This window comes from Mytilus californianus, unplaced genomic scaffold (genome assembly GCF_021869535.1).
Source record: "Mytilus californianus isolate M0D057914Y unplaced genomic scaffold, xbMytCali1.0.p SCAF_6, whole genome shotgun sequence".
Lineage (NCBI taxonomy): Eukaryota > Metazoa > Mollusca > Bivalvia > Mytilida > Mytilidae > Mytilus > Mytilus californianus.
In genome coordinates this window covers 63,862,810-63,888,638 of record NW_026262712.1, presented here as the reverse complement: position 1 = coordinate 63,888,638, position 25,829 = coordinate 63,862,810, and the positions used below count along the sequence as shown (strand labels likewise).

General features: G+C 32.4%; 1 protein-coding gene and 1 long non-coding RNA gene across 2 annotated transcripts in view; one reads left to right on the top strand and one right to left on the bottom strand.

Moving 5' to 3' along the window:
* Positions 1-25,829, top strand: part of LOC127704721 (phosphatidylserine synthase 2-like) — a 59,033-nt gene that overhangs the window by 12,211 nt on the left and 20,993 nt on the right. The window contains exons 2-4 of the mRNA XM_052208920.1: positions 16,755-16,932; positions 24,477-24,578; positions 25,294-25,376. Of these exons, the coding sequence (XP_052064880.1) occupies positions 16,808-16,932; positions 24,477-24,578; positions 25,294-25,376 (310 nt within the window). The 5' untranslated portion in view covers positions 16,755-16,807. The remainder of the gene's footprint in view (positions 1-16,754; positions 16,933-24,476; positions 24,579-25,293; positions 25,377-25,829) is intronic.
* On the bottom strand, positions 4,680-6,206 carry LOC127704748 (uncharacterized). The gene is made up of 2 exons (XR_007983478.1): positions 5,810-6,206; positions 4,680-5,126 (listed from the first exon to the last, which is right to left on the bottom strand). It is a non-coding gene; the product is annotated as an uncharacterized LOC127704748 (long non-coding RNA).

Sequence of the window (25,829 nt, the reverse complement as noted above, 5' to 3'; positions counted from 1 at the left end):
TTTGGGGGTAATTGCCCTAAACGTTTAGGAATTTGGGGCCAAAAAGGGGCAAAAAAACAAGCATTTTTCTAGTTTCCAGACAATAACTTGTGTTCAAGTGTATGGATCTCTATGAAATTGTACTGCAAGGTACCATACCACAAAGGGAAGGCTGGGATTGATTTTGGGGGTTATTGCCCAAAACGTTTAGGAATAAGGGGCCAAAAATAAGCATTTTTCTAGTTTCCAGACAATAACTTGTGTTCAAGTGTATGGATCTCTCTGAAATTGTACTGCAAGGTACCATACCACAAAGGGAAGGCTGGGATTGATTTTGGGTGTAATTGCCTCAAAATTTTAGGAATTAGGGGCCAAAAAGGGGCAAAAAAACAAGCATTTTTCTAGTTTCAGGACAATAACTTGTGTGTAAGTGTATGGATCTTTATGAAATTGTACTACAAGGTTGCATATCACAAAGGGAAAGCTGGGTTTGAGTTTGGGTGTAATTGCCCTAAACGTTTAGGAATTTGGGGGCCAAAAAGGGGCAAAAAAACAAGCATTTTTCTAGTTTCCAGACAATAACTTGTGTTCAAGTGTATGGATCTCTATGAAATTGTACTGCAAGGTACCATACCTCAAAGGGAAGGCTGGGATTGAGTTTGGGGGTGATGAATCATAAGGGGGTTCAAAAAATTTGGGGGGGGGATTTTTTTTTTTTCTTTTTTTTTCTTTTTTTCCTTTTTTTTTTCTTTTGAAATATTCCATTTTAAGTTGGTTATTTCTGATTTATATTTAAAAGCAAATAATAATGATATGGAAGGGGATACACACCAAACAGGATGTGTAAAGTTTTATATAATAAGTATTGTGCAATAGCAAGAAATTTTCAATTGCACAGTATTGCACAATAGCAAGAAATCTTCAATTGCACAGTATTGCGCAATAGCAAGAAATCTTCAATTGCACAGTATTGCGCATTAGCAAGAAATATCCAATAGCACAATATTGCGCAATAGCAAGAAATTGTCAATTGTACAGTATTGCGCAATAGCAAGAAATATTCAATTGCACAGTATTGTGCAAAAGAAGATACTTCTTATAAATTGCTTATTTCTTGATCAATTTCAATGGGGTTTTATTCTTGAATTCTTGGGGTTCTTTATAAATATGCTGAATTTAACCGTGTATTAAGTTTTTGGATTTTGGGCCCCGTTTTTAAATTGGTCCACATTGAGGTCCAAAGGGTCCAAAATTTAACTTTGTTTGATTTCATCAAAAATTGAATTATTGGGGTTCTTTGATATGCCGAATCTAACCGTGTATTTAGATTCTTAATTTTTGGTTCCGTTTTCAAATTGGTCTACATTAAGGTCCAAAGGGTCCAAAATTAAACTTAGTTTGATTTGAACAAAAATTGAATTTTTAGTGTTCTTTGATATGCTGAATCTAAACATGTATTTAGATTTTTGATTATGGGCCCAGTTTTCAAGTTGGTCCAAATCGGGGTCCAAAATTAAACTTTGTTTGATTTCAACAAAAATTGAATATATGGGGTTCTTTGATATGCTGAATCTAACCATGTATTTAGATTTTTGGGCCCTGTTATCAACTTTGTCCACATTGAGGTCAAAAGGGTCCAAAATTAAACTTTTTTTGATTTCATCAAAAATTGAATTCTTGCGGTTCTTTGATATGGTGAATCTAACCATGTATTTAGATTTTGGATATTGGACCATAATAGGTGAATGTCCAATTTAAAATTTTTAAGTTCTTAGACCACATTCATTCTGTGTCAGAAACCTATGCTGTGTCAAATATTTAATCACAATCCAAATTCAGAGCTGTATCAAGCTTGATAGTTGTGTCCATACTTGCCCCAACTGTTCAGGGTTCGACCTCTGCGGTCGTATCAAGCTGCGCCCTGCGGAGCATTTTATTCTAGTTTCCAGACAATAGCTTGTGTTCAAATGTATGGATCTCTCTGAAATTGTACTGCAAGGTACCATACCACAAAGGGAAGGCTGGGATTGAGTTTTGGGGTGATGAATCATAAGGGGGTTCAAAAAATTTGGGGGGGGGGGGATTTTTTTTTCCTTTTTTTTTCTTTAAAATTTTCCATTTTAAATTGGTTATTTCTGATTTATATATAAAAGCAAATAATAATGATATGGTTTGAATAGGTAAATTAAAAATTCTTTAGTTCTTAGACCACATTCATTCTGTGTCAGAAACCTGTGCTGTGTCAAATATTTAATCACAATCCAAATTCAGTGCTGTATCAAGCTTGAATGTTGTGTCCATACTTGCCCCAACTGTTCAGGGTTCGACCTCTGCAGTCGTATCAAGCTGTGCCCAGCGGAGCATTTTATTATTTTATGAATTTCTCACATATTATTAGTAATAGGATGATAATATTTGGTCTACCCAATCCTTGCATCTCTACTTGTCCTGGTTCATCTGACCTCAACCTCATTTCATGGATCAGTTATCAAGATTAAAGTTACATGATTAGGCCCGTTTCTGAGACACTATAATATAAGCAGAGTTGAACTGTATTTGGTGTATGGAATGATAGTAAGGTGTATATGTCAGTCATGCAAGTTTCATTGGACCTTGACCTCATTTTCATGGTTCATTGGTCAATGTTAAGTTTTTGTGTTTTGGTCTGTCATTTAGATACGTAACTATAACCAATAAGTCAACTATATTTGGTGTATGGAATGATTGTAAAGTGTACATGTCTGTCTGGTTGGTATTATCTAACCTTGACCTCATTTTCATTTCACTTGTACTTGTTCAAATAAAGTCTCCTGTTACTCCGCTTCCATATAGAGCAAACGGGAATGTGAATATTTCTTTTTGGGTGACAGTTCATTTTGGGGTCTTATTTTTGGTCAAAATTTAAAACCCTGTTGATTTCTTCGAAATAACAAAGATAGCTATTTGGAGTTAAAGAACTAAACCATAAAGTGCTAGATGTAATTTACAGGATAAAAACAAAATATGTGCACTGCTGGAAAATATAAAATTTATTTGTACTCAATACAAAACAGGAGAAAAGCTCGGCAAGCCTCGCTTTTCGTCCTGTTGCTAAAGCTCATGCAAATAGATTTCATATTTTCTGTGAATGTCCATACATATTGTATATGTATCATCTGACCTTCATGGTTCATTGGTAAATGTTAAGTTTACATTGTTTGGTTCTTATCTCAGATACTACATGTATATATATATGCAATAGGTTAACTATATTTGGTCTATGGAATGATTGTAAGTTGTACATGTCTGACTGTCAGGTATCATCTGACCTTAATCTCATTTTTATACGACCGCAAAAAAATTTTGTGGTCGTATATTGGTATGACATTGGCGTTGTCGTGGTCGTCCGGCGTCGTCGTCCGAAGACACATTGGTTTTCGCACTCTAACTTTAGTTTAAGTGAATGGATCTTTTTGAAATTTGACCATAAGTTAAATACCACAAAAGGAAGGTTGGGATTGATTTTGGGGGTTATGGTACCAACAGTTAAGGAATTAGTGGCCAAAAAGGGGCCAAAAATAAGCATTTTCTAGTTTCCAGACAATAACTGTGGAACGGTGTATGGATCTCTCTGAAATTATACTACAAGTTTCCATACCACAAAGGGATGGTTAGGATTTGCTTTGGGGGGTTATGGCTCAAACCGTTTAGGAATTAGGGGCAAAAAAGGGGGAAAAACAAGGTTGTCCTGGTTAATGGACAAATACTTTAGTACAAAACATAATTTAAAGCAGTGTAAGGGAGATAAATCAAATACATCATTGAAATTATCTCCCTTACACTGCTTTTAAATTATGTATAAAGTAATGGTTAGGTGGCAGAAACCAGTTATTTTACAATAAATCTTTAGAATTTCATGGATTTATGATTTTATTTTCTTGAAAATTCATTCAAGCTTATATACAAATAAAATGTATGGATTCAAGTAACTAAGATGTGTGCGTGCTTATGTGAATATATAGAAAACCTTTAAATTTGGGTGTCTGTCCAGCATGGATATTTTAAAATTTATAAATGCATTGCAAATAAGGCAAAAAATGTGATGCTCTGATACCAATCTAATCCTTACCTGCAGAATGCTGCTAAAAGCCGACAAGAATTTTAGGCAAAATTCAAGAGATAAATGATATTCAGTGAATTAGAGCCTTGTCCGAACCTATCCTTACCATCAAAATCTCAAGATATTTTTGTTTACATAAAACTGAAGTTTTTCCCCACTTTGATTGGATGCCGTCAAGTGAGGAGACCACAATTTTGACTTCTGATTGGACCCATTTGTGAAGGAAATCCCCAACCTGTGTATGCAACTACTTACTTGTGTAGTACAATAGCCTAGAATTTACATTCATTTATTTTTTCAGTCCACATGATGCAATTATATACCTCAATGCTTAACTATAACCAAATTTCTGCATGGGACACATGTTCTGGTACACCAAAACTGGTACCTGCCACCTTTAACCACTTATTAAAAAGAATATATTTCCATTTTTTTAGTCTGATTGAGTTCTGTAGTTATTTACCATTAAAAATACATGCAGTGCATATGGTTACGGCACAAAAAAAAACATTAATAGGCTTTGTAAGACCAAATTTATTAAAGCAATATTTGTGTCTTTTGCCGTCAAACTGTTTTGAATGCAAAAAAAATAGAAAAAAAGGATTGTGTTCATATTTAATAAATTTTATTGTGTGAGTTTTCTGGTACAGTGTATGAATTATCCAACAGTTCTCAAAAATACTTTAGTTTATTGTTTCATGCATGATATAAAACCACTTACAACTGATCTCAGGAAGTATTTTTTCATTGTTTGAGGTATTAAATAGTCTCAATTCTTGTCACTATCACTGTTCTGTTGACTGCAGTGCTGAAAAAGGCTTAGTTTTGAATAAACTAATATTTTTGGTACATATATTTCACTTTGTAGATCCATGCTGCACTAAACTAAGTGTACATTTATTCGCAATCAGTCTCATATCTCTTCTCCACATGAGCTAGCTGTGTAGGCCGCATGTTGAAATTTTAGAATTGCCACACTATTGCTGATGAGAGAGACCAGTTTTCTTATTTCTGTAGCCTGTCCTACAGTATCAACTATGTAGTAGACCTATAAAAAAAGAAGAATTCATATATTCATAGTTAAAAAATAAATAAATAAGAAAATGTCCATATCATGTGAAATAAACCATTATAACAGGTAATATACAGTATAATCAGCTTTTTCTAGTGCTATGCTGAGGCTTATTTTACTTTTTTCTCTCTTTGTAATTGCTATTTTTATATATTTTATGATATAAAATCATTGTTTGGTGAATATAATCATTTTAAAACTAATCAATTGAGTGTCATTGTTTGTATTGGTATACAGAGTTATCTGTCTTGATATTTGATAATTCTTAAAATCCATGTAAAAACTATTTTCTTCCAAACAGACCTATACATTGACTGTGAATAAAAGAAATGTAACACCACACACCTGTAGAACCCTTAAAAAGGCACATTTTGTGATATGTTAAAATCATGTTTAGGCTTAAGGTGGCAGAAACCAGTTATTTTACAATAAATCTTTAGAATTTCATGGATTTATGATTTTATTTTCTTGAAAATTCATTCAAGCTTATATACAAATAAAATGTATGGATTCAAGTAACTAAGATGTGTGCGTGCTTATGTGAATATATAGAAAACCTTTAAATTTGGGTGTCTGTCCAGCATGGATATTTTAAAATTTATAAATGCATTGCAAATAAGGCAAAAAATGTGATGCTCTGATACCAATCTAATCCTTACCTGCAGAATCCTGCTAAAAGCCGACAAGAATTTTAGGCAAAATTCAAGAGATAAATGATATTCAGTGAATTAGAGCCTTGTCCGAACCTATCCTTACCATCAAAATCTCAAGATATTTTTGTTTACATAAAACTGAAGTTTTTCCCCACTTTGATTGGATGCCGTCAAGTGAGGAGACCACAATTTTGACTTCTGATTGGACCCATTTGTGAAGGAAATCCCCAACCTGTGTATGCAACTACTTACTTGTGTAGTACAATAGCCTAGAATTTACATTCATTTATTTTTTCAGTCCACATGATGCAATTATATACCTCAATGCTTAACTATAACCAAATTTCTGCGTGGGACACATGTTCTGGTACACCAAAACTGGTAACTGCCACCTTAATGAACAATAAAGATAATTTAAAACAGTGTAAGGGAGGTAATCCAAATACAACGTTTTGGTTACTTCCCTTACACTGCTTTTAAATTATGTTTAAAGAAATGCATATTTATAAAGGAAGACCAGTAAAAATATCTGCAAATGTTGCATCTTTTTTATTTACAAAAAAATCCTTATGAAGGTCCAAAGGGTCCAAAATTAAACTTTGTTTGATTTTAGCAAAAATTGAATATATGAGGTTCTTTGATATGCTGAATCTAAACATGTATTTAGATTTTTGATTTTTGGCCCAGTTTTCAAGTTGGTCCAAATTGGGGTCCAAAATTAAACTTTGTTTGATTTCAACAAAAATTGAATATATGGGGTTCTTTGATATGCTGAATCTAACCATGTATTCAGATTTTTTATTTGTGGACCCCGTTATCAAATTGGTTCATATTGAGGTCAAAAGGGTCCAAAATTAAACTTTGTTTGATTTCATCTGAAATTGAATTATTGGGGTTCTTTGATATTCCAAATCTAACCGTGTATTTAGATTTTTAATTTTGGGTCCTGTTTTTTAAATTGGTCTACATTAAGGTCCAAAGGGTCCAAAATTAAACTTAGTTTGATTTTAGCAAAAATTGAATTCTTGGGGTTCTTTGATATGCTGAATCTAAACATGTGTTTAGATTTTTGATTATGGGCCCAGTTTTCAAGTTGGTGCAAGATAGGGTCCAGTATTTAAACTTTGTTTGATTTCAACAAAAATTGAATATATGGGGTTCTTTGATATGCTGAATCTCCCATGTATTTATATTTTTGATTATGGGCCCAGTTTTCAAGTTGGTCCAAATTGGGGTCCAAAATTAAACTTTGTTTGATTTCAACAAAAATTGAATATATGAGGTTCATTGATATGCTGAATCTAACCATGTATTTAGATTTTTTATTTGTAGACCCTGCTATCAAATTGGTTCATATTGAGGTTAAAAGGGTCCAAAATTAAACTTTGTTTGATTTCATCAGAAATTGAATTATTGGGGTTCTTTACTATGCCAAATCTAACCGTGTTTTTAGATTTTTAATTTGGGTCCCGTTTTTTAAATTGGTCTTCATTGAGGTCCAAAGGGTCCAAAATTAAACTTAGTTTGATTTTAACAAAAATTGAATTCTTGGGGTTCTTTGATATGCTGAATCTAAACATGTGTTTAGATTTTTGATTATGGGCCCAGTTTTCAAGTTGGTCCAAGTTGGGGTCCAAAATTAAACTTTTTTTGATTTCAACAAAAATTGAATATATGGGGTTCTTTGATATGCTGAATCTAACCATGAATTTAGATTTTTTATTTGTGGGCCCCGCTATCAAATTGGTTCATATTGAGGTCAAAAGGGTCCAAAATTAAACTTTGTTTGATTTCATCAAATATTGAATTATTGGGGTTCTTTGATATTCCAAATCTAACCGTGTCTTTAGATTTTTAATTTTAAGTCCCGTTTGTTAAATTGGTCTACATTAAGGTCCAAAGGGTCCAAAATTAAACTTAGTTTGATTTTAGCAAAAATTGAATTCTTAGGGTTCTTTGATATGCTGAATCTAAACATGTGTTTAGATTTTTGATTATGGGCCCAGTTTTCAAGTTTGTCCAAGTTGGGGTCCAAAATTAAACTTTGTTTGATTTTAACAAAAATTGAATATATGGGGTTCTTTGATATGCTGAATCTAACCATGTATTTTGATTTTGGACATTGGACCATAATAGGTAAATTAAAAAAAATTCAAGTTCTTAGACCACATTCTTTCTGTGTCAGAAACCTATGCTGTGTCAAATATTTAATAACAATCCAAATTCAGAGCTGTTTCAAGCTTGAATGTTGTGTCCATACTTGCCCCAACTGTTCAGGGTTCGACCTCTGCGGTCGTATCAAGCTGTGCCCCAGCGAAGCATTTTATTATGATTCATATAATCAATGTTAAATAAGTTTTCTTGGTTAGGTCTGTTTTTATGAGCAATTAGTGAAATAATTTTAAATGACCGCAAAATTTTAATACTATGACAATGTTGTCTTTGTGGTCCGAAGACATTTGGTTTCCAGACAATAACTTGAATATAAGTGTATGGATCTCTATGAAATTGTACCACAAGGTTCCATACCACAAAACAAAGGTTGGGATTGATTTTGGGGGTTGTCCTAACTGTTTAGGAATTAGGGGCCAAAAACAAGCATTTTTCTTGTTTCAGGACAATAACTTGTGTATAAGTGTATGGATCTCTATGAAATTGTACAACAAGGTTTCATACCTCAAAAGAAAGTTTGGGATTGAATTTAGGGTTATGGCCCTTATTGTTTAGGAATTAGGGGCCAAAAAACTAGGATTTTCATGTTTCAGGACAATAACTGGAGTATAATTATATATAAGTCTATGGATCTCTATACAATTGTACAACAAGTTTCCATACCAAAAAAGGAAGGTTGACGATTTATCTTGGTGTTTATGACCCCAACCGGAAAAAGATGCCAAAAACAATACTTTTCTAATTCTTGTATAAATTTCTTATTTCTTGACCAATTTCAATGGGGTTTAATTCAATGTCTTGTTTTCTTGGGGTTCTTTAATATGCTGAATCTAACTGTGTATTTAGATTTTGGATCCCGTTTTTAAATCGGTCCACTATGAGGTCCAGAGGGTCCAAAATTAAACTTAGCTTGATTTTAACAAAAATTGAATTCTTTGGGTTCTCTGGTGTGCGGAATATAACCTTGTAATTTAGATTTTTGATTTTGAGCCCGGTTTTTAGATTGGTCCACATTAAGGTCCAAAAGGGTCCAAAATTGAACATAATTTGATTTTAACAAAAATTGAATTCTTGGGGGTTCTTTGATATGCTGAATCTAACCATGTATTTAGATTTTGGATATTGGACCATAATAGGTAAATGTCCAATTTCAAATATTTAAGTTCTTTAATAGACAACATTCATTCTGTGTCAGAAACCTATTTTGTGTCAAATATTTTATCACAATCCAAATTCAGAATGGAACAATTAATAGAAATTGTAATTTGTTAGTAGATTCATAGAAAAAATAGATTCTAATTCTAATTTTAGAAATAATGTATAAATATAGTTTGAAATTTAATGTTCATTATTAGATACTTTGAAAAATGATAAGAGGTAAGTTTTATAGATTTGTTAAGGACATTGTATTAATCAATTAATGATGAATGATATTTTGGAAATTGTTTTTCCATTTTTTTTTGTAAATTTTTTTGAAGAACTTCATAGTAGGTTTATTTTGTTATTCTGTATAAATTTATTTTTAGAATGCTATATTTTTTGATGAAGCAAACTCCTTTAAAAACTTAGCTCGTATTGTCCATTAAAACATAAATTAATTAAATTCTTGGTGTACTTAGATATGCTGAATATAGACTGTGTATTTAGGTATTGGAATTTGGATATTGGACCATAATAGGTAAAAGTCATATTTCAAATTTTTCAGTTCTTTGACCACATTCCTTCTGTGTCAGAAACCTATGCTGTGTCAAATATTCAATCACAATCCAAATTCAGAGCTCTATCAAGCTTGAATGTAGTGTCCATACTTGCCCCAACTGTTCAGGGTTCAACCTCTGCAGTCCTAATAAGCTGCACCCCTCATATTGGTGTATGGAATTATTGTAAGCTTAAGGTGTTCATGTTGGTTACTGGCAGGTTTCATCTCACCTTGACCTATTTACATTAATGATTGATTATGTTAATTTTATGTGATATTTGTAGTAAAACCTTTATCTAAAAGATTTCAACATGAAATCAATCATGATCAGTATAGCAGGCAAGACATTTGAATATCAGCATGTCATTCTTGTTTTATAAAAATCTTCAGCAAAACAGTCATTGACAGTAGTGCTAATCCTGAATGAAGTTTGTGTAAACAAGATGTGATATGGTGATAGACAAATGAAATCTTGTTTACCAAAAAAGAATGGATTAATCAAACGTTACAATATTTGTTGAAATTGTAAACTAAGTGCTGAACATTTATCCTGCAAGTATCAATATATTAATGTACAGCAAACTAAACCGTTTGGAGTGTACTGAATAAGATTTTCACAGGGAAAACAGATTTATTTCTTAGTTATTATTGGCTTTGAATTATATTAGATTTCAGTAACTGCAAGTACTCTTCATGCTCTTAGTTAGTTTGGTATATTTGTACTTAGTGTCTTTTTTTTGCTCACCTTTCCAAAGGAAATGAGAGCTTTTGCCATCACTTGGCGTCCATTGTCGTCTGTCGTCCGTCCGGTGTAAACTAGTTCAAACATCTTCTCCTCTGAAACTACTGAACCAATTCCAACCAAACTTAAGTTAAATGATTCTTAGGGTATCTAGAATAAAGTTTGTGTTTTATTTTCTGTTTCTTCAAAAAACATGGCCGCCATGGCTAAAAATAGAACATAGGGGTAAAATGCAGTTTTTGGCTTATATCTCAAAAACTAAAGCATTTAGAGCAAATCTGACATGGGGTTAAAATGTTCATTATGTCAAGTTCTATCAGCCCATACATTTTCAGATGAATCTAACAACCCATTGTTGGGTTTCTGCCACTAAATTGGTAATTTTAAGGAAATTTTGCAGTTTTTGTCTCTCCTTCACGGAGTCAAAAAGCGAGACCTAGGTATCCTGTTTTCATCGTTGGCGGCGGCGGCGTCAACAATGTATTAGTTTGTGATTAGGTCTAGTTCATGGTGAACCACTAGTGGTAGGTCAATGATATTTGGTATGCAGTTGTATTAGCATTGGCACATCTCATTACCATGGAGATTATTTGGCCCCGCCCCATCAGTCAAGGTCTATTGACTTTGAAACTTTTCATAGTTTACATGTATTAGTTTGTGGTTAGGTCAATTTATGGGGAACCACTTGTGATAGGTCAGTGTTATTTGGTATGCAGTTGTATAAGCATTGGCATATCTCATTTCCATGGAGATTATTTGGCTCCGCCCCTTTAGTCATGGTCTATAGACTTTGAAAATTTTGCTAAGTTAACATGTATTGGTTTGTGATTAAGTCAGTTCAAGGGGAACCATTAGTGGTATGCCAATGTTAATTGGTGTTCAGTTGTATAAGCATTAGCACATCTCATTTCCATGGAGAATATTTGGCCCAGCCCCCTCAGTCATGGTCTATTTACTTTGAAACTTTTGCTTAGTTTACATGTATTAGTTTGTGATTAGATCAGTTTAAGATGAACTGCTAATGTTAAGTCAATGATATTTGGTATGCAAATTTATTGGCATTTGCAAGTAACGTTTCCATGGAGATTATAAAGCCCCACCCCTGATCATGGTTCATTGACTTTGAAACTTTTACATAGTTTACAAGTTAATGTTTGTGTTTAGGTTTGTATAAAGGGAACGACTTATAATAAGTCAATGGTATTTGGTATGCAGTTGTATTAGCATTGGCACATCTCATTCCATGGAGATTGTTTAGCCATGTACCTTCAGTCATGGTTCATTGACTTTGAATATTTGCATAACTTACATGTTAAAGTATTGCTATTTTAATTTCAACATTTGCATTATCAAAATTACAAAAAGGTGAGACATATCTCTGTGATAACAGTTCATCCTTTATTACTGTAAATTCAGAAATTATTGCGTGCATTTATTATTGCGATTTTGTCATTTTAGACTTAAATGCGATTTTAATTTTTACGATTTTGAGAAAAATCCTGTTCAGTTCATATAAAATATTTCAAAATGCGAGTTTGAATTATTGCGTTTACAACTCTGTCGCATTTGTCGCAATAATTTCTGAATTTCCAGTACATGTATCTTGAATATTATTATAGATAAAGATAACCTGTAAACAGCAAAACTGTTCAGCAAAGTAAGATCTACAAAAAAGTTAATATGGCCAAAATTGTCAATTGACTCCTAAAAATAGAACATGGGGTAAAATGCAGTTTTTGACTTATATCTTAAAAATTAAAGCATTTAGAGCAAATCAGACAAGAAGTTAAAGTTTCATTAGGTCAAGGTCTACCTGCCCTGAAATTATCAGCCAAATCGGGTATCTAATTTTTAGGTGATTGCCCCTGAATTGATGATTTTAAGGAAATTTTGCAGTTTTCCGTTATTATCTTGAATATTATTATAGATTAAGATAAAATGTAAACAGCAAAAATGTTCAGCAAAGTAAGATCTACTATTAAGTTATGACCAAAATTGTCAATTGACCCCTTATGGATTTATTGCCCTTTAAGGACATTTTTTCACAATTTGTTTATCATGTTTTCTAACTTTAAAAAATCTTCTATGAAACTACTGAATCAAATTAAACCAAACTTAAGCTGAATGATTCTTAGGTTATCTAGAATAAAGTTTGTGATTTATTTTCTGTTTCCTCGGAAAACATGGCCCCATGGCTAAGAATAGAACAAAGGGTAAAATGCAGTTTTTGACTTATATCTCAAAAACTAAAGCATTTAGAACAAATCAGACAAGAAGTTAAAGTATTTGTTAGGTCAAGATCTACCTGCCCTGAAATTATCAGCTAAATCGTGTAACTGATTTTTAGGTTATTGCCCCTGAATTGATGATTTTAAGGAAATTTTGAAGTTTTTGGTTATTATCTTGAATATTATTATAGATAAAGATGAACAGTAAACAGCAAAAATGTTCAGCAAAGTAAGATCTACAAATAAGTTTATATGACCAAAATTGTCAATTGACTCCTTAAGGAGTTATTGTCCTTTAAAGACAGTTTTTCACAATTTTTTCATCTAGTTTGTTTACTTTAAAAAATCTTCTCCTTTGAAACTGCTGAATCAATTTCTGCAAAATTTGGGCTGAATAAATTTCAGAGTATCTAGTATAAATTATGTATTTTATTTCCTTGTACGTCAAGAAACAGCCACTATGGCTAAAATGGAAAATAGGGGTAAAATGCATTTTTTTGCTTTTGAAGAAAATATGAGTCGACAGATACAAAGAACATTTAGATGGCATTTTTAAGCCACTCATTAATATATATTGAAAAGCAAAAATAATCATTGAAAAAAGATTTAAGCAAAAAATTACAGGTGAGCGATTCAGGCTCTTGAGAGCCTCTTGTTTCCTTTTTGTTAGTTGTATTTTTATAGTTTGTGTCAACCTGATGAGTCCAATTTTTTTGGGATATATTTTTTGTCCCTATGGCTATGGATTCACAGCAGATTTGTCAGCTGCTTCATAAATATTAGAATAGGTATAATTGCCCTAATCCAGCAAGCTGATAGGTAATTTACAAATATTTGCTCATTTTTAGCTCACCGGGGCCCGAAGGGCCCTATGTGAGCTTATGCCATCACTTGGCATCCGTCGTCGTCTGTCGTTGTCTGTCGTCTTCTGTTGTCGTAAACTATTTCAAAAATCTTTTCCTCTGAAACTACTGGGCCTAATACCTTCAAACTTTAATTAAATGTTCCTTAGGGTATCTAGTTTATAAATTGTATCTGAAGTTTTGATCCATCGACAAACATGGCCGCCATGGCTAAAAATAGAACATAGGGTGTCAAATGCAGTTTTTGGCTTATATCTCAAAAACTAAAGCTTTTAGAGCAAATCTGACATGGGGTAAAATTGTTCAGTTGGTCAAGATCTATCAGCATTGAAATTTCAGACGAATCAAACAACCCATTGTTGGGTTGCTGCCACCGAATTGGTAGTTTTAACAAAATTTTGCAGTTTTTTGTTATTATTTTGAATATTATTATAGATATATATAAACTGTAAGCAGCAATAATGTTCAGCAAAGTAAGATCTACAAAAAAGTTAAATGACCATAATTGTCAATTGACCTCTTAAGGAGTTATTGCCCTTTAAAGACAATTTTACACAATTTGTTCATCAAGTTTGCTAACATTTAAAAATCTTCTCCTCTGTAAAGCAGGTGAGCGATTCAGGATCTTGAGAGCCTCTTGTTTTAATGCTTTTTCTTCTTAAACATTAATAGAGATACTTCTAGAATGAGATAAAATGATCTTCAAACAACTACTAAATGAAGAAAGCTGTAAAAAGTATAGTGCTGGTTAAAAAAAATAAAAAAAATGCTCATAATGTGAAGCTCTACTTACTATCTACATGATCTATTTGCACCATGCATAATTATCAGATGACTCCTTCAGGAGTTATTGCCTTTAAATGACCACTTTTTTGTTTGCTTATTTTTATGTTTTTGTCTATTATCTGGAATACCATATTAGATAGGTAAATACTGTTTAGGTAAGAATTATCAGCAATGCAAGATCTACAAAAAATCAGAAATGTAAATCAGCATCAGTGATAAGAAATGCAAGATATTTAAATATAAAAAATGCCCAGATAAGGAGTAATTTCCCTTATAAATGATATTTTTTGCAAATTTTTTGTGTCATTCATAAACTCTTTCAAAGATCTTCTCCTCTGTAACCACTGAACCAATTTCAACCAAAATTTGGGTGAATGATCCTCAGGCAAACCTGCATCATTGATTGTTTGAAAAAATGTCAGAGAATCAATGTAGAAGTATTTGGCACAGATTGAAAACAATCACTCTCAAAATAGTTCTTAACAGATTAATAGGATCCCAAAATACCTTTAGTTAGTATTTCACTGAAAGAATTAATTAGAATATTTCATTATCTCTGCAGAAAAGTTTTCCTGATCATGGCCTAAAAAATGCATGATACGCTTAGCAAGTTCAAAACTACAGGTATGCTCGAATCCATGAAAGCAAAAGTACATATCTCATTCTTAGTAATAGTTGCAGATGGTCCTACTGTATAGAGTAAGGTTGACTTATGAGAGTACAGTATATATGACAATATGGTTTTTAATAAATTTTTCAAAAGGGGTGTATGTCATGCTGGTGGGAAGCTAAAACCTAAATTTCTAGTAATAAATAGAAGATGTTTTTCCCAGACTAAAGTATCAATCAGAACAAGCCCAGCTTGATATATAAAATATTTTGAATTCCTTCTGTCATGTCTATTGTAAACAAATGTAAAAAGAAAATAGATTTTGATGTCTATTACTCAACCAATGATGTTGATTTATGTGAAGATATTCCAATCAGTTTGGTTATATTTTAAAACGATGTTTATCATGTATATAGATCATTTAAATCAGCCTAACGATGACCAAAGATATCATTTTTTATTTTCTTGCAAACCAGAACCTCAAAGTATTAAACCTGTTCTTTTTTCCTTTCACTTCTAGATCAGAGTTGCCAAACATTATATAGCCACTTAAACCTCCTTTAACATGTTTAACTACAGCAATTAAGGAATCAGCTTTTGATTTCAGATAGTTTTACCTACAATGACAGCAACTTATAATACATGAAATATTTTTTGTGTCAAAGAATGTTTATTGGTTCATCTTATTTGTACATGTTAAATTAGAAAAATGCATGACATGATTTAAAGCATTCAGCCAGTGTGTTTATCATGTTTATAGATATTTATTATGTTTAAAGTACATGTAGTATATACATTTTTGTAGGAACAATCTCATCTATTAAGTATCAAATCATCTTTTCATTATTCATTACACTATAAATTGTAATTTTAGAATGTATTGTAAACTAAACAGTGGAGTTATCTTTATACTATATGATATAATATCTATAATGGTATGATCTGGCTGTTCAGTGGAATATCCCAGACAGATCCACATGTACAATTAACTACTCTATCTATTGTACATGTAAGTTGTATTGAGATAAATATCTGTCGTGTAGCCTATAAAGGTAGGAAGTGGTTACATTTTTAAAAGTTTGTTTTTTTAACATCTAATGTACATATATGACAAGCTTGTTATAATATAAAGATGATTGAAAAAAAAACTATTAATCTTCTTTTCTGGCACATGTTTTAAAAGTGTGCCTTGTTGTTTTATATAAAAAAAAAATATAGTCCCATAACTGCATCACTTTCCTTGAATTATATACATTAGGTTTACACTGTTTAAAACTTTTGATTTTTTTTTTTGGTGGATTCATATGCATGATATGAGGACGTCCATCCAATATGGAAATGTCAAAAGATATTAAGCCTTGATAAAATGTAGGCTACAGTGACCTTATTTTGTGGAATGATTCTTTACTCCTTTACCTGCATTCTTGCACCAATTGAAATGATTTTAAATTACTGAGAACTGTAGTTTAAACTCTGATGTAAAATTTGGCATTAATTTTTCGTTCATTTTATAAAATTGTTGTTATGAATGTGAAATGTGGCTAACAAATATTTGGGTTTTAGAGTTGCTGATGAAGGTAAATCCAGGTAAGTGCTTTGGCTGCACAAATTTAAAAAAAATGTTATTTAAATACCTGAATGATTTTGATGAAGTTTTGCATTTCTATGAAACCAATGGTAACATATAAATGACATATTACTGCTCTCTTGTTCACATTTATTACCATTACCAACATTGTTTTCATTGTTTTTTTAAAGGCAAAAAACACTTTTAAAAAACATACCTTCTAGTTATTTATCTATAAAAAAAATGCTTATAGCTACTTACATAGAAATTGAATCTCTTTTCAGGTTATGTGCAAGTATTATAAAAGATATAGAGGTTCAATCATTACACCATCAAAATGGCTGCTGCCAACAATGACACAGACAAAGTAATGCAGCTCCATAAGGCTACAGCCTATAACTGGGAAGCTGAAAGAAATAAATACAAAGACATTCAAGATGATGGAACTATGTCTTTTTTCTGGTAAGTTGTTTCAATCATACTTTTAGAAAAAGATCTTAAAACTTTTCCGTGACAGTTTTCTCAGGTAATACAGAACAGAATGACTTGGTCTGCAGTTTGACAGTGATAAGCATGCAAAGCATATAAGTTGTTGTCAGTATTTTCTATGCTATAGGTTTCTTGAAATTTAGAACAACGCTTATTAGCTTCATTAGACAATATACAATACCTTTTGACAAGTTTTCAGGTCCCTCCTGTTATACTTTTTTCGGACATCAACATGTAGCTTTCTGTACTTTCCATCAAATGCAAGAGAACAGTTTAGATATTAGAGGAATATTTAATGTTAAAAGTTTTACTGCCTGCACTTCATCCACTTCATTTTGCTCGTCCCGCTTATTGAATACTTATAGCAAATAGTGACATCTTGTTCTTATTAGTTTTATTTAGCTTGAAATGTGTTTGACCATCTGAAATTTTAGGCAAATTTTGATTTGGTCAAATAACTTTCACTCTGTGCCAGACCAAATGTTTAAAAGATTATCACAGGCCCTCTGACTGAATGTTTAAGACATTGTCTTGGAATTTTGAAATGTATGAGTCTTGCTGTAGTGAAAATTCAACTAAAATTGCACATAGTACAAGATTGCTCTATTGTCTGGCAGCCTTTTTAAGGACTTAAAAAAAGTAGGTCATGAAAAAGACCCTCTGACGTCAGAAAATCTTGGACTAGATTGTGCAGTACTTGTCAGTCATTTACTGAAAGTGCTGTATCTATTGCATTACTTTTTCCTTTACCTAGGGCATTACTTTTCCCTTTACCTAGGGCATTACTTTTTCTTTTTCCTAGGACATTACTTCTTCTTTTACCTAGGGCATTTCTTTTTCCTTTACCTAAGGCATTAATTTTTCCTTTACCTAGGGCATTACTTTTTTTTTTATTTAAGGCATTACTTTTTCCTTTACCTAGGGCATTACTTTTTTCTTTAACTAGGGCATTACTTTTTCCTTTACCTAGGGCATTACTTTTTATATGCCTGTTTACGGGATGTATTATGGTATATCGTTGTCCGTCTACCACATGACGTACAATAACTCAAAAACACTTTAAGCAGTTTTCATGAAACTTTGGTGAATTGTTTATATTTGTTGACGTGAGCTGCCTTTCGATTTTAATAATTTTAGATTTTACGTTTCCGAGTTATGGGGTTTAATTCATTTAAAAAAAGGGGGGGGGGGTTTCCAGTTTTCAGACAATAACTCAAAAATGCTTTAAGCTGTTTTCATGAAACTTTGATAAATTATTTATATCTATTGAAATGACTGCATTTTGATTTATATAAATTTTAGATTTTACGTTTCTGAGTTATGGGGTTTTATTAATTAAAAAAGGGGGATTTTCCTGTTTTCAGACAATAACTCAAAAGTGCTTTGAGCAGTTTCATGAAACTTTGGTGACTGCTTAATTTCTATTAACGTGAGCCCTCTTTATTTCTTTTATAAGTTTCTGATATGACATTTAGGAGTAATTGAATGTTATTCTTTGAAAAAGTGACAGGCGTTTAATGCACTCATGGCGCAGCTGTTTATTCCTTTTCCTAGGGCATTACTTTTTCCTTTACCTAGGGCATTAATTTTTCCTTTTCCTAGGGCATTACTTTTTCCTTTACCTAGGGCATTACTTTTTCCTTTTCCTAGGGCATTACTTTTTCCTTGTCAAAGGTTATTACTTTTTCCTTTACCTAGGGCATTACTTTTTCCTTTTCCTAGAGCATTTCTTTTTCATTTACCTAGGGCATTACTTTTTCCTATTCCTAGGGCATTACTTTTTCCTTTACCTAGGGCATTACTTTTTCCTTTACCTAAAGCATTACTTTTCCTTTACCTAGGGCATTACTTTTTCTTTTACATAGGGCATTTCCTTTACCTAGGGCATTACTTTTTCCTTTACCTAGGGCATTACTTTTTCCTTTTCCTAGTGCATTACTTTTTCCTTTACCTAGGGCATTACTTTTTCCTTTTCCTAGGGCATTACTTCTTCTTTTACCTAGGGCATTTCTTTTTCCTTTACCTAGGGCATTACTTTTTCCTTTTCCTAGGGCATTACTTTTTCCTTTTCCTAGGGCATTACTTTTTTCCTTTACCTAGGGCATTACTTTTTCCTTTTCCTAGTGCATTACTTTTTCATTTACCTAGGGCATTACTTTTTCCTTTTCCTAGGGCATTACTTTTTCCTTTACCTAAGGCATTACTTTTTCCTTTACCTAAGGCATTACTTTTCCTTTACCTAGGGCATAATTTTTCTTTTACATAGGTCATTACCTTTACCTAGGGCATTACTTTTTGTCGAGCCTGCGACTTTTGTTGCAGAAAGCTTGACATAGGGATAGTGATCCGGCGGCAGCGGCGGCGTTAGCTAACTTCTTAAAAGCTTTATATTTTAGAGGGTGGAAGACCTGGATGCTTCATACTTTGTATATGGATGCCTCATGTTACGAAGTTTCCGTCAGTCACATGTCCAATGTCCTTGACCTCATTTTCATGGTTCAGTGACTACTTGAAAAAAAAGTTAAGATTTTTTGTAATGTTAAATTCTCTCTTATTATAAGTAATAGGATAACTGTATTTGGTATGTGCGTACCTTGCAAGGTCCTCATGCCCGTCAGACAGTTTTCACTTGACCTCGACCTCATTTCATGGATCAGTGAACAAGGTTAAGTTTTCGTGGTCAAGTCCATATCTCAGATACTATAAGCAATAGGTCTAATATATTCGGTGTATGGAAGGACTGTAAGGTGTACATGTCCAATTGGCAGGTGTTATCTGACCTTGACCTCATTTTCATGGTTCAGTGGTTATAGTTAAGTTTTTATACGACCGCAAAAAACTTTTTGTGGTCGTATATTGGTATGACGTTGGCGTCGTCGTCGTCCGAAGACACATTAGTTTTCGCACTCTAACTTTAGTTAAAGTGAATGGATCTCAATGAAATTTTACCATAAGGTTCAATACCACAAAAGGAAGGTGGGGATTGATTTTGGGGGTTATGGTACCAACAGTTAAGGAATTAGGGGCCAAAAAGGGGCAAAAAATAAGCATTTTTGTAACTTCCAGACAATAACTTGTGTGTAAGTGTATGGATCTCTCTGACATTGTATCACAAGGTTCCATATCACAAAGGGAAAGCTGGAATTGAGTTTGGGGGTAATTGCCCAAAAAGTTTGGGAATAAGGGGCCAAAAGGGGCCAAAAATAAGCATTTTTCTAGTTTCCAGACAATAACTTGTGTTCAAGTGAATGGATCTCTCTGAAATTGTACTGCAAGGTACCATACCACAAAGGGAAGACTGGGATTGAGTTTGGGGGTAATTCCCTCAAAATTGTAGTAATTAGGGGCCATAAAAGGGCAAAAAAACAAGCATTTTTCTAGTTTCAGGACAATAACTTGTGTGTAAGTGTATGGATCTTTATGAAATTGTACTGCAATTTTCCATATCACAAAGGGAAAGCTGGGTTTGAGTTTGGGGGTAATTGCCCTAAAAGTTTATGAATTTGGGGCCAAAAAGGGGCCAAAAAACAAGCATTTTTCTAGTTTCCAGACAATAACTTGTGTTCAAGTGTATGGATCTCCCCGAAATTGTACTGCAAGGTACCATACCACAAAGGGAAAGCTGGGATTGAGTTTGGGGGTGATGAATCATAAGGGGGTTCAAAAAATTTTGGGGGGGTATTTATTTTTCCTTTTTTTTCTTTAAAATTTTCCATTTTAAATTGGTTATTTCTGATTTATATATAAAAGTAAATAATAATGGAATGGTTTGAATAGGTAAATTAAAAATTTTTAAGTTCTTAAACCACTTTCATTCTGTGTGAGAAACCTATGCTGTGTCAAATATTTAATTACAATCCAAATTCAGTGCTGTATCAAGCTTGAATGTTGTGTCCATACTTGCCCCAACTGTTCAGGGTTCGACCTCTGCGGTCGTATCAAGCTGCGCCCCAGCGGAGCATTTTATTGTGTTTTGGTCTGTTTTTCTTATACTGTATGCAATAGGTCTACTATATTTGGTGTATGGAAGGATTGTAAGGTGTACATGTCTAGCTGGCATGTGTCATCTGACCTTGACCTCATTTTCATGGTTCAGTGGTTATAGTTGAGTTTTTGTGTTTTGGTCTGTTTTTCTTATACTGTATGCAATAGGTCTACAATATTTGGTGTATGGAATGACTGTAAGGTGTACATGTCTAGCTGGCAGGTGTCATCTGACCTTGACCTCATTTTCATGGTTGAGTGGTTATAGTTAAGTTTTTGTGTTTTGGTCTGTTTTTCTTATATTGTACTGTGGATTCATTTATTTTCGTGGGTACCAATTTTCGTGGATTGAGGAAAACTTACATATTCGTGGATATTTAAATTCGTGGTTTTGGCAAAGTCTGCATACATTCCTTTAGAAAATTTGTAATTCGATGAACATTTAACTTCGTGGTTCCCCTGTACCCACGAAATCCACGAAAATTAGTATACAACGAATATTAATGAATCCACAGTATGCAATAGGTCTACAATATTTGGTGTATGGAAGGATTGTAAGGTGTACATGTCTAGCTGGCAGGTGTCATCTGACCTTGACCTCATTTTCATGGTTCAGTGGTCAAAGTTAAGTTTTTGAGTTTTGGACTTTTTTTCTAATACTGCATGCAATAGGTCTACTATATTTGGTGTATGGAATGATTGTAAGGTGTACATGTCTAGCTGGCAGGTGTCATCTGACCTTGACCTCATTTTCATGGTTCAGTGGTCAAAGTTAAGTTTTTGAGATTTGATCTTTTTTTCTAATACTACATTTGGTGTATGGAAATATTTTATGATCTATATGTCAGTCAAGCAGGTTTTATTTGACCTTGACCTCATTTTCAAGGTTCATTGCTCAGTGTTAAGTTTTTGTGTTTTGGTCTGTTTTTCTTAAACTATAAGCAATAGGTCAACCATATTTGTTGTATGGAAGAATTGTTAGCTGTACATGCCTGCCTAGCATGGTTCATCTGACCTTGACCTCATTTTCATGGTTCATTGGTCAATGTTTAGTTTACTTGGTTAATGTTAAGTTTATGTGACAGTTGTAATAAAGCTTTATATTTGGGACTATCAACATAATATCAATGATTAGAAAAGAAGGCGAGACATTTCAGAGTGTGCACTCTTGTTCCTTTACCTAGGGTATTTCCATTTCTTTATCTAAGCAATTACTTTTTCCTTTACCTAGAAGCTAGGCCATTACTTTTTCCTTTACCTAGGGCATTACTTTTTCATCCATTTTACAAAATCGACGTAAACAAAGTGTCAAACATACAAACAACATGAACAAGTACAAATTAATCAAAAATAGTTGTTTTAGTTGAAAAATTATTAGCCTGTTACATTAAGTACTCTAAAGTAAACTAAGAAACTCAAAAACAAGAACAATTGATATCAGATAAATAAATTAGTCCTATCAATAAAATTGCTGTAGCGAATGATAAAATATGTATTTTCTCATAATCTGAATGTTAAATCAGCATGTTTATTTGAACATATATGATAAGGTATTATGACTACCTGTCTAAAGTTCACCTTGACCATATGGTATATTCACAATAGTCCATTACAGAAGTGGGCTATTTCAAACCTTGAAAATTTTCCATCAAAGCTTATTTAAAAGTGCATGCATGTATATGGTTATCTATATTTGTATGTTAAATGTTCATTTATACACCAACTTTTATATAGAAGTAGAGAAAAGAGTACAATTTTTTTTTAATTTATATGATTTTGGGAAATTTTCATTAAAAATACAATTAAAACAAATCTTAATATTTTCATTTCTTTGTGCAGTTTAGTCAGAAGTCTCACATATTGAGTTGAGTGAATAGACTTATACTACAGTTGTTTAAAGGAAAAAATACTGCAGGGAATAATAAATCTTCAACTGTGGAGTTTGAAATATTACAAACTGTCAAATCATAAGAATTGAATTCCCAAACCCAGTAATTTGTTGAAATGATTAATGTCGTAATAGGCAAACTTTTATAAAATTTGATTTCTATACTGTAATATTATTTTCATAAATTGTTTATACCTGCAAATGCCAAATGAGGAATTGATTCATTTGGCAGATTGGAAAATTTTATTGATCATAATTTTTTTGAAATGTCAAATCTTGCTGTCAAATTGTTTGTCATTATCTTTAATTTGAAGTAAGAACCACATTTAAACCATAGAAGTCATTGGCATTTATGGCATGAACCACTTGAACTTGTGTAATAACGGAATGACCTATTTGAAAAGAATATTTTTAATTTGCTTTAATGTTGAGGGGATTTTTTGAGTATTCACAACATCATGTTAATGAACACAACTGATTTTCTTAATCCGTATAGAGGATCATTGTTTTATTTTTCCATGCTAATATTACTTGTAATAAGCTTGGATTCCATGTCAACGGGATGGCAATGTGACTTTACATGTATATTTCATGCATGAGTGACATTTGATATACATTTGAAGTTTGTAATGTTCTAAAGATATTTAAGTTAAAGGATCATCTAGAAACTTGCATGTTTGTGCACCAGCTGCATCCATTTGAAATAATATCATTCTAACCAATTGTATATGCTCCAGTGACTTTGGGATAAATTTGCTTTTATCTTGGGAATTGAAAGATCATGTAAACTTGCACGCAAGAGTTCACTTTACCCAGTATGTTTAGGCTGTCATTGGTGAACTTGATTTGATTTTCATGCTCAAATGATGTTGGTTAAATAAATAAATAATGGCCCATATAGGATAGTTGTGGGGAGGGGGGATTTATGTTTTCTGGTCTGTTTGTTCATTCCATCTATGAGTCAGTCTTTCTGTCTATTCTTTGTTTAAAAAGGTTTGATTTAAGATGATAGTTTACCATGAATTTGTGGTCAAACAACTTGAAACATAGTAAACATTTTTATCATGTTTATTATGATGTAAACTTTTTAAACATATGCCAAATTAGGGTTTGACTCAGTTTTTATGGTTCACTGAACATGGAAGTATGATAGTGAAAACGGGGCATGGTGTCCTATTGAGTCTTAGACATTATTGTTTTCTATAAAATGTAGGATAATTGAAATTTGCATTCAGGTGTACTTTCAGGAGGAAGGCAACAGTATGACAAAAAATAGATTGATTTGACCTATATATCAAGCTAGCTATTCTATATATATGCTCTAGGGAGTTTGCCAGCACTTATGTAATAATAAACATTAACATATTTGTCATGCTATACTGATTATATATAGCAATTGTATTAAAATCCTACTATTTTTTTAGACCAGAGGTTAATACTATAACATCAAATCAGTTATGAAAAAGCTTTTAGATGTCATTGACCTTCATCCAACCTTTACCAAACTTGCTGCTTAGGAGTCATGACAAAATGTGAACCATTGATAACATTCACATTATTGGTTCTATTTTATACTGATCATATGGGGTTATTATGAAAGGCACAACTATGTGTAGCTATGTTATTATATAATTTTGTATTCCAGGCAAGCCCATACAATACTGGTATTGGTAATGTCCAGTATTGTTCTGGTATATGTTACAATATTTGAAGAAACTGTAGATGACTCTGATTACAACATGAAAAGGTATGTCTGTTCTGTAAGTTTGAATATTATCATGTCACATAGATATACAATACACAAGAATTGCTGCAGAATTGACTAATTTTTATACCAGTGCAAAACTGTTCCAGACTAGTATGTTGCTGTCATTTCCCCACATAGTAAACAATGACATAATGGTTTTCATACTATAACATTTGTTCTAGTAAACTTGAAATTTTCATATGGTGATTCTTTCCAGCGTGTTTGGATCAAAAATAAGATTGTGGAAGGGGTAAAATTAGTATTTCGCCTTTTCAGAAATGCAACATTTACCATGTTTACCTATTAAATTCATTAGATCTGTTTGTTCTTTGTTCATAGTATTCCTTATATCATGTATATTATAATAACAAATGTACATTTTAGAAATGCAACAAATTTTAGATGGCTCTTACAATATCCATTGGTTTAAATGAGTTAGACTCAAAAAGTTTATTTTTTTCCATGGTTTATTCATTGGCTTACTATTGAAGTTTTAGCTGATGCCAAAACAATCATTTCTTTATTTTTAATTGGATTTGGATTCTTTCATTTTCATGGAAGTACTCAGAAAATAATAAATGAATGTACTGAAGTTTCTTTCTTTTAATCTTTAATTCCAAAATCTCTAAATTACTCTAGAATACAGAAAAACGAGAATATCAGAGTAATAGTTTCTTAAGAAAAAGTAAATTAAACCTTCCAATATATATTACAGGGGAATAATAGCAATGCTGTTGACATTTTTAGCAGTAGGTGTGACACAGACTCCAGATGGTCCATTAAAAAGACCACATCCTGGTAAGTTGATTAAAGTATCTCAGCTTCTATCATTTATGAATCAAATCATTTTATATTAGACGTAGAATATTCCAACAAAAGGAAAATTCGTCATTACTGATTTAGATATATTACAAATAATATTAAGCATTCTCTGTTGTTGTATGACTACATGTTTATATCTCATGTTATGTTCCATAATAAAACTAACTAATAAACCATAACTGAAAAAATTAATGACACCATTTCAGGTGTTGTGTCATAAATATGTTGCAAAATAAAACACAAAATATGGTACTTTCTTTCTGTACATTTTGGCATCCTATAAAAATCAAAATAATTTATGAACAGCCTGATGTTGAATTTGAATTTTACAATCATGTTATAAAGTTTTATAGTATCACTTCCCTGCTCTTTCCTCTAGTGTAAACTATGCTGTTATATAATGTCAGTTCATAGGAATGTTAACTCTTT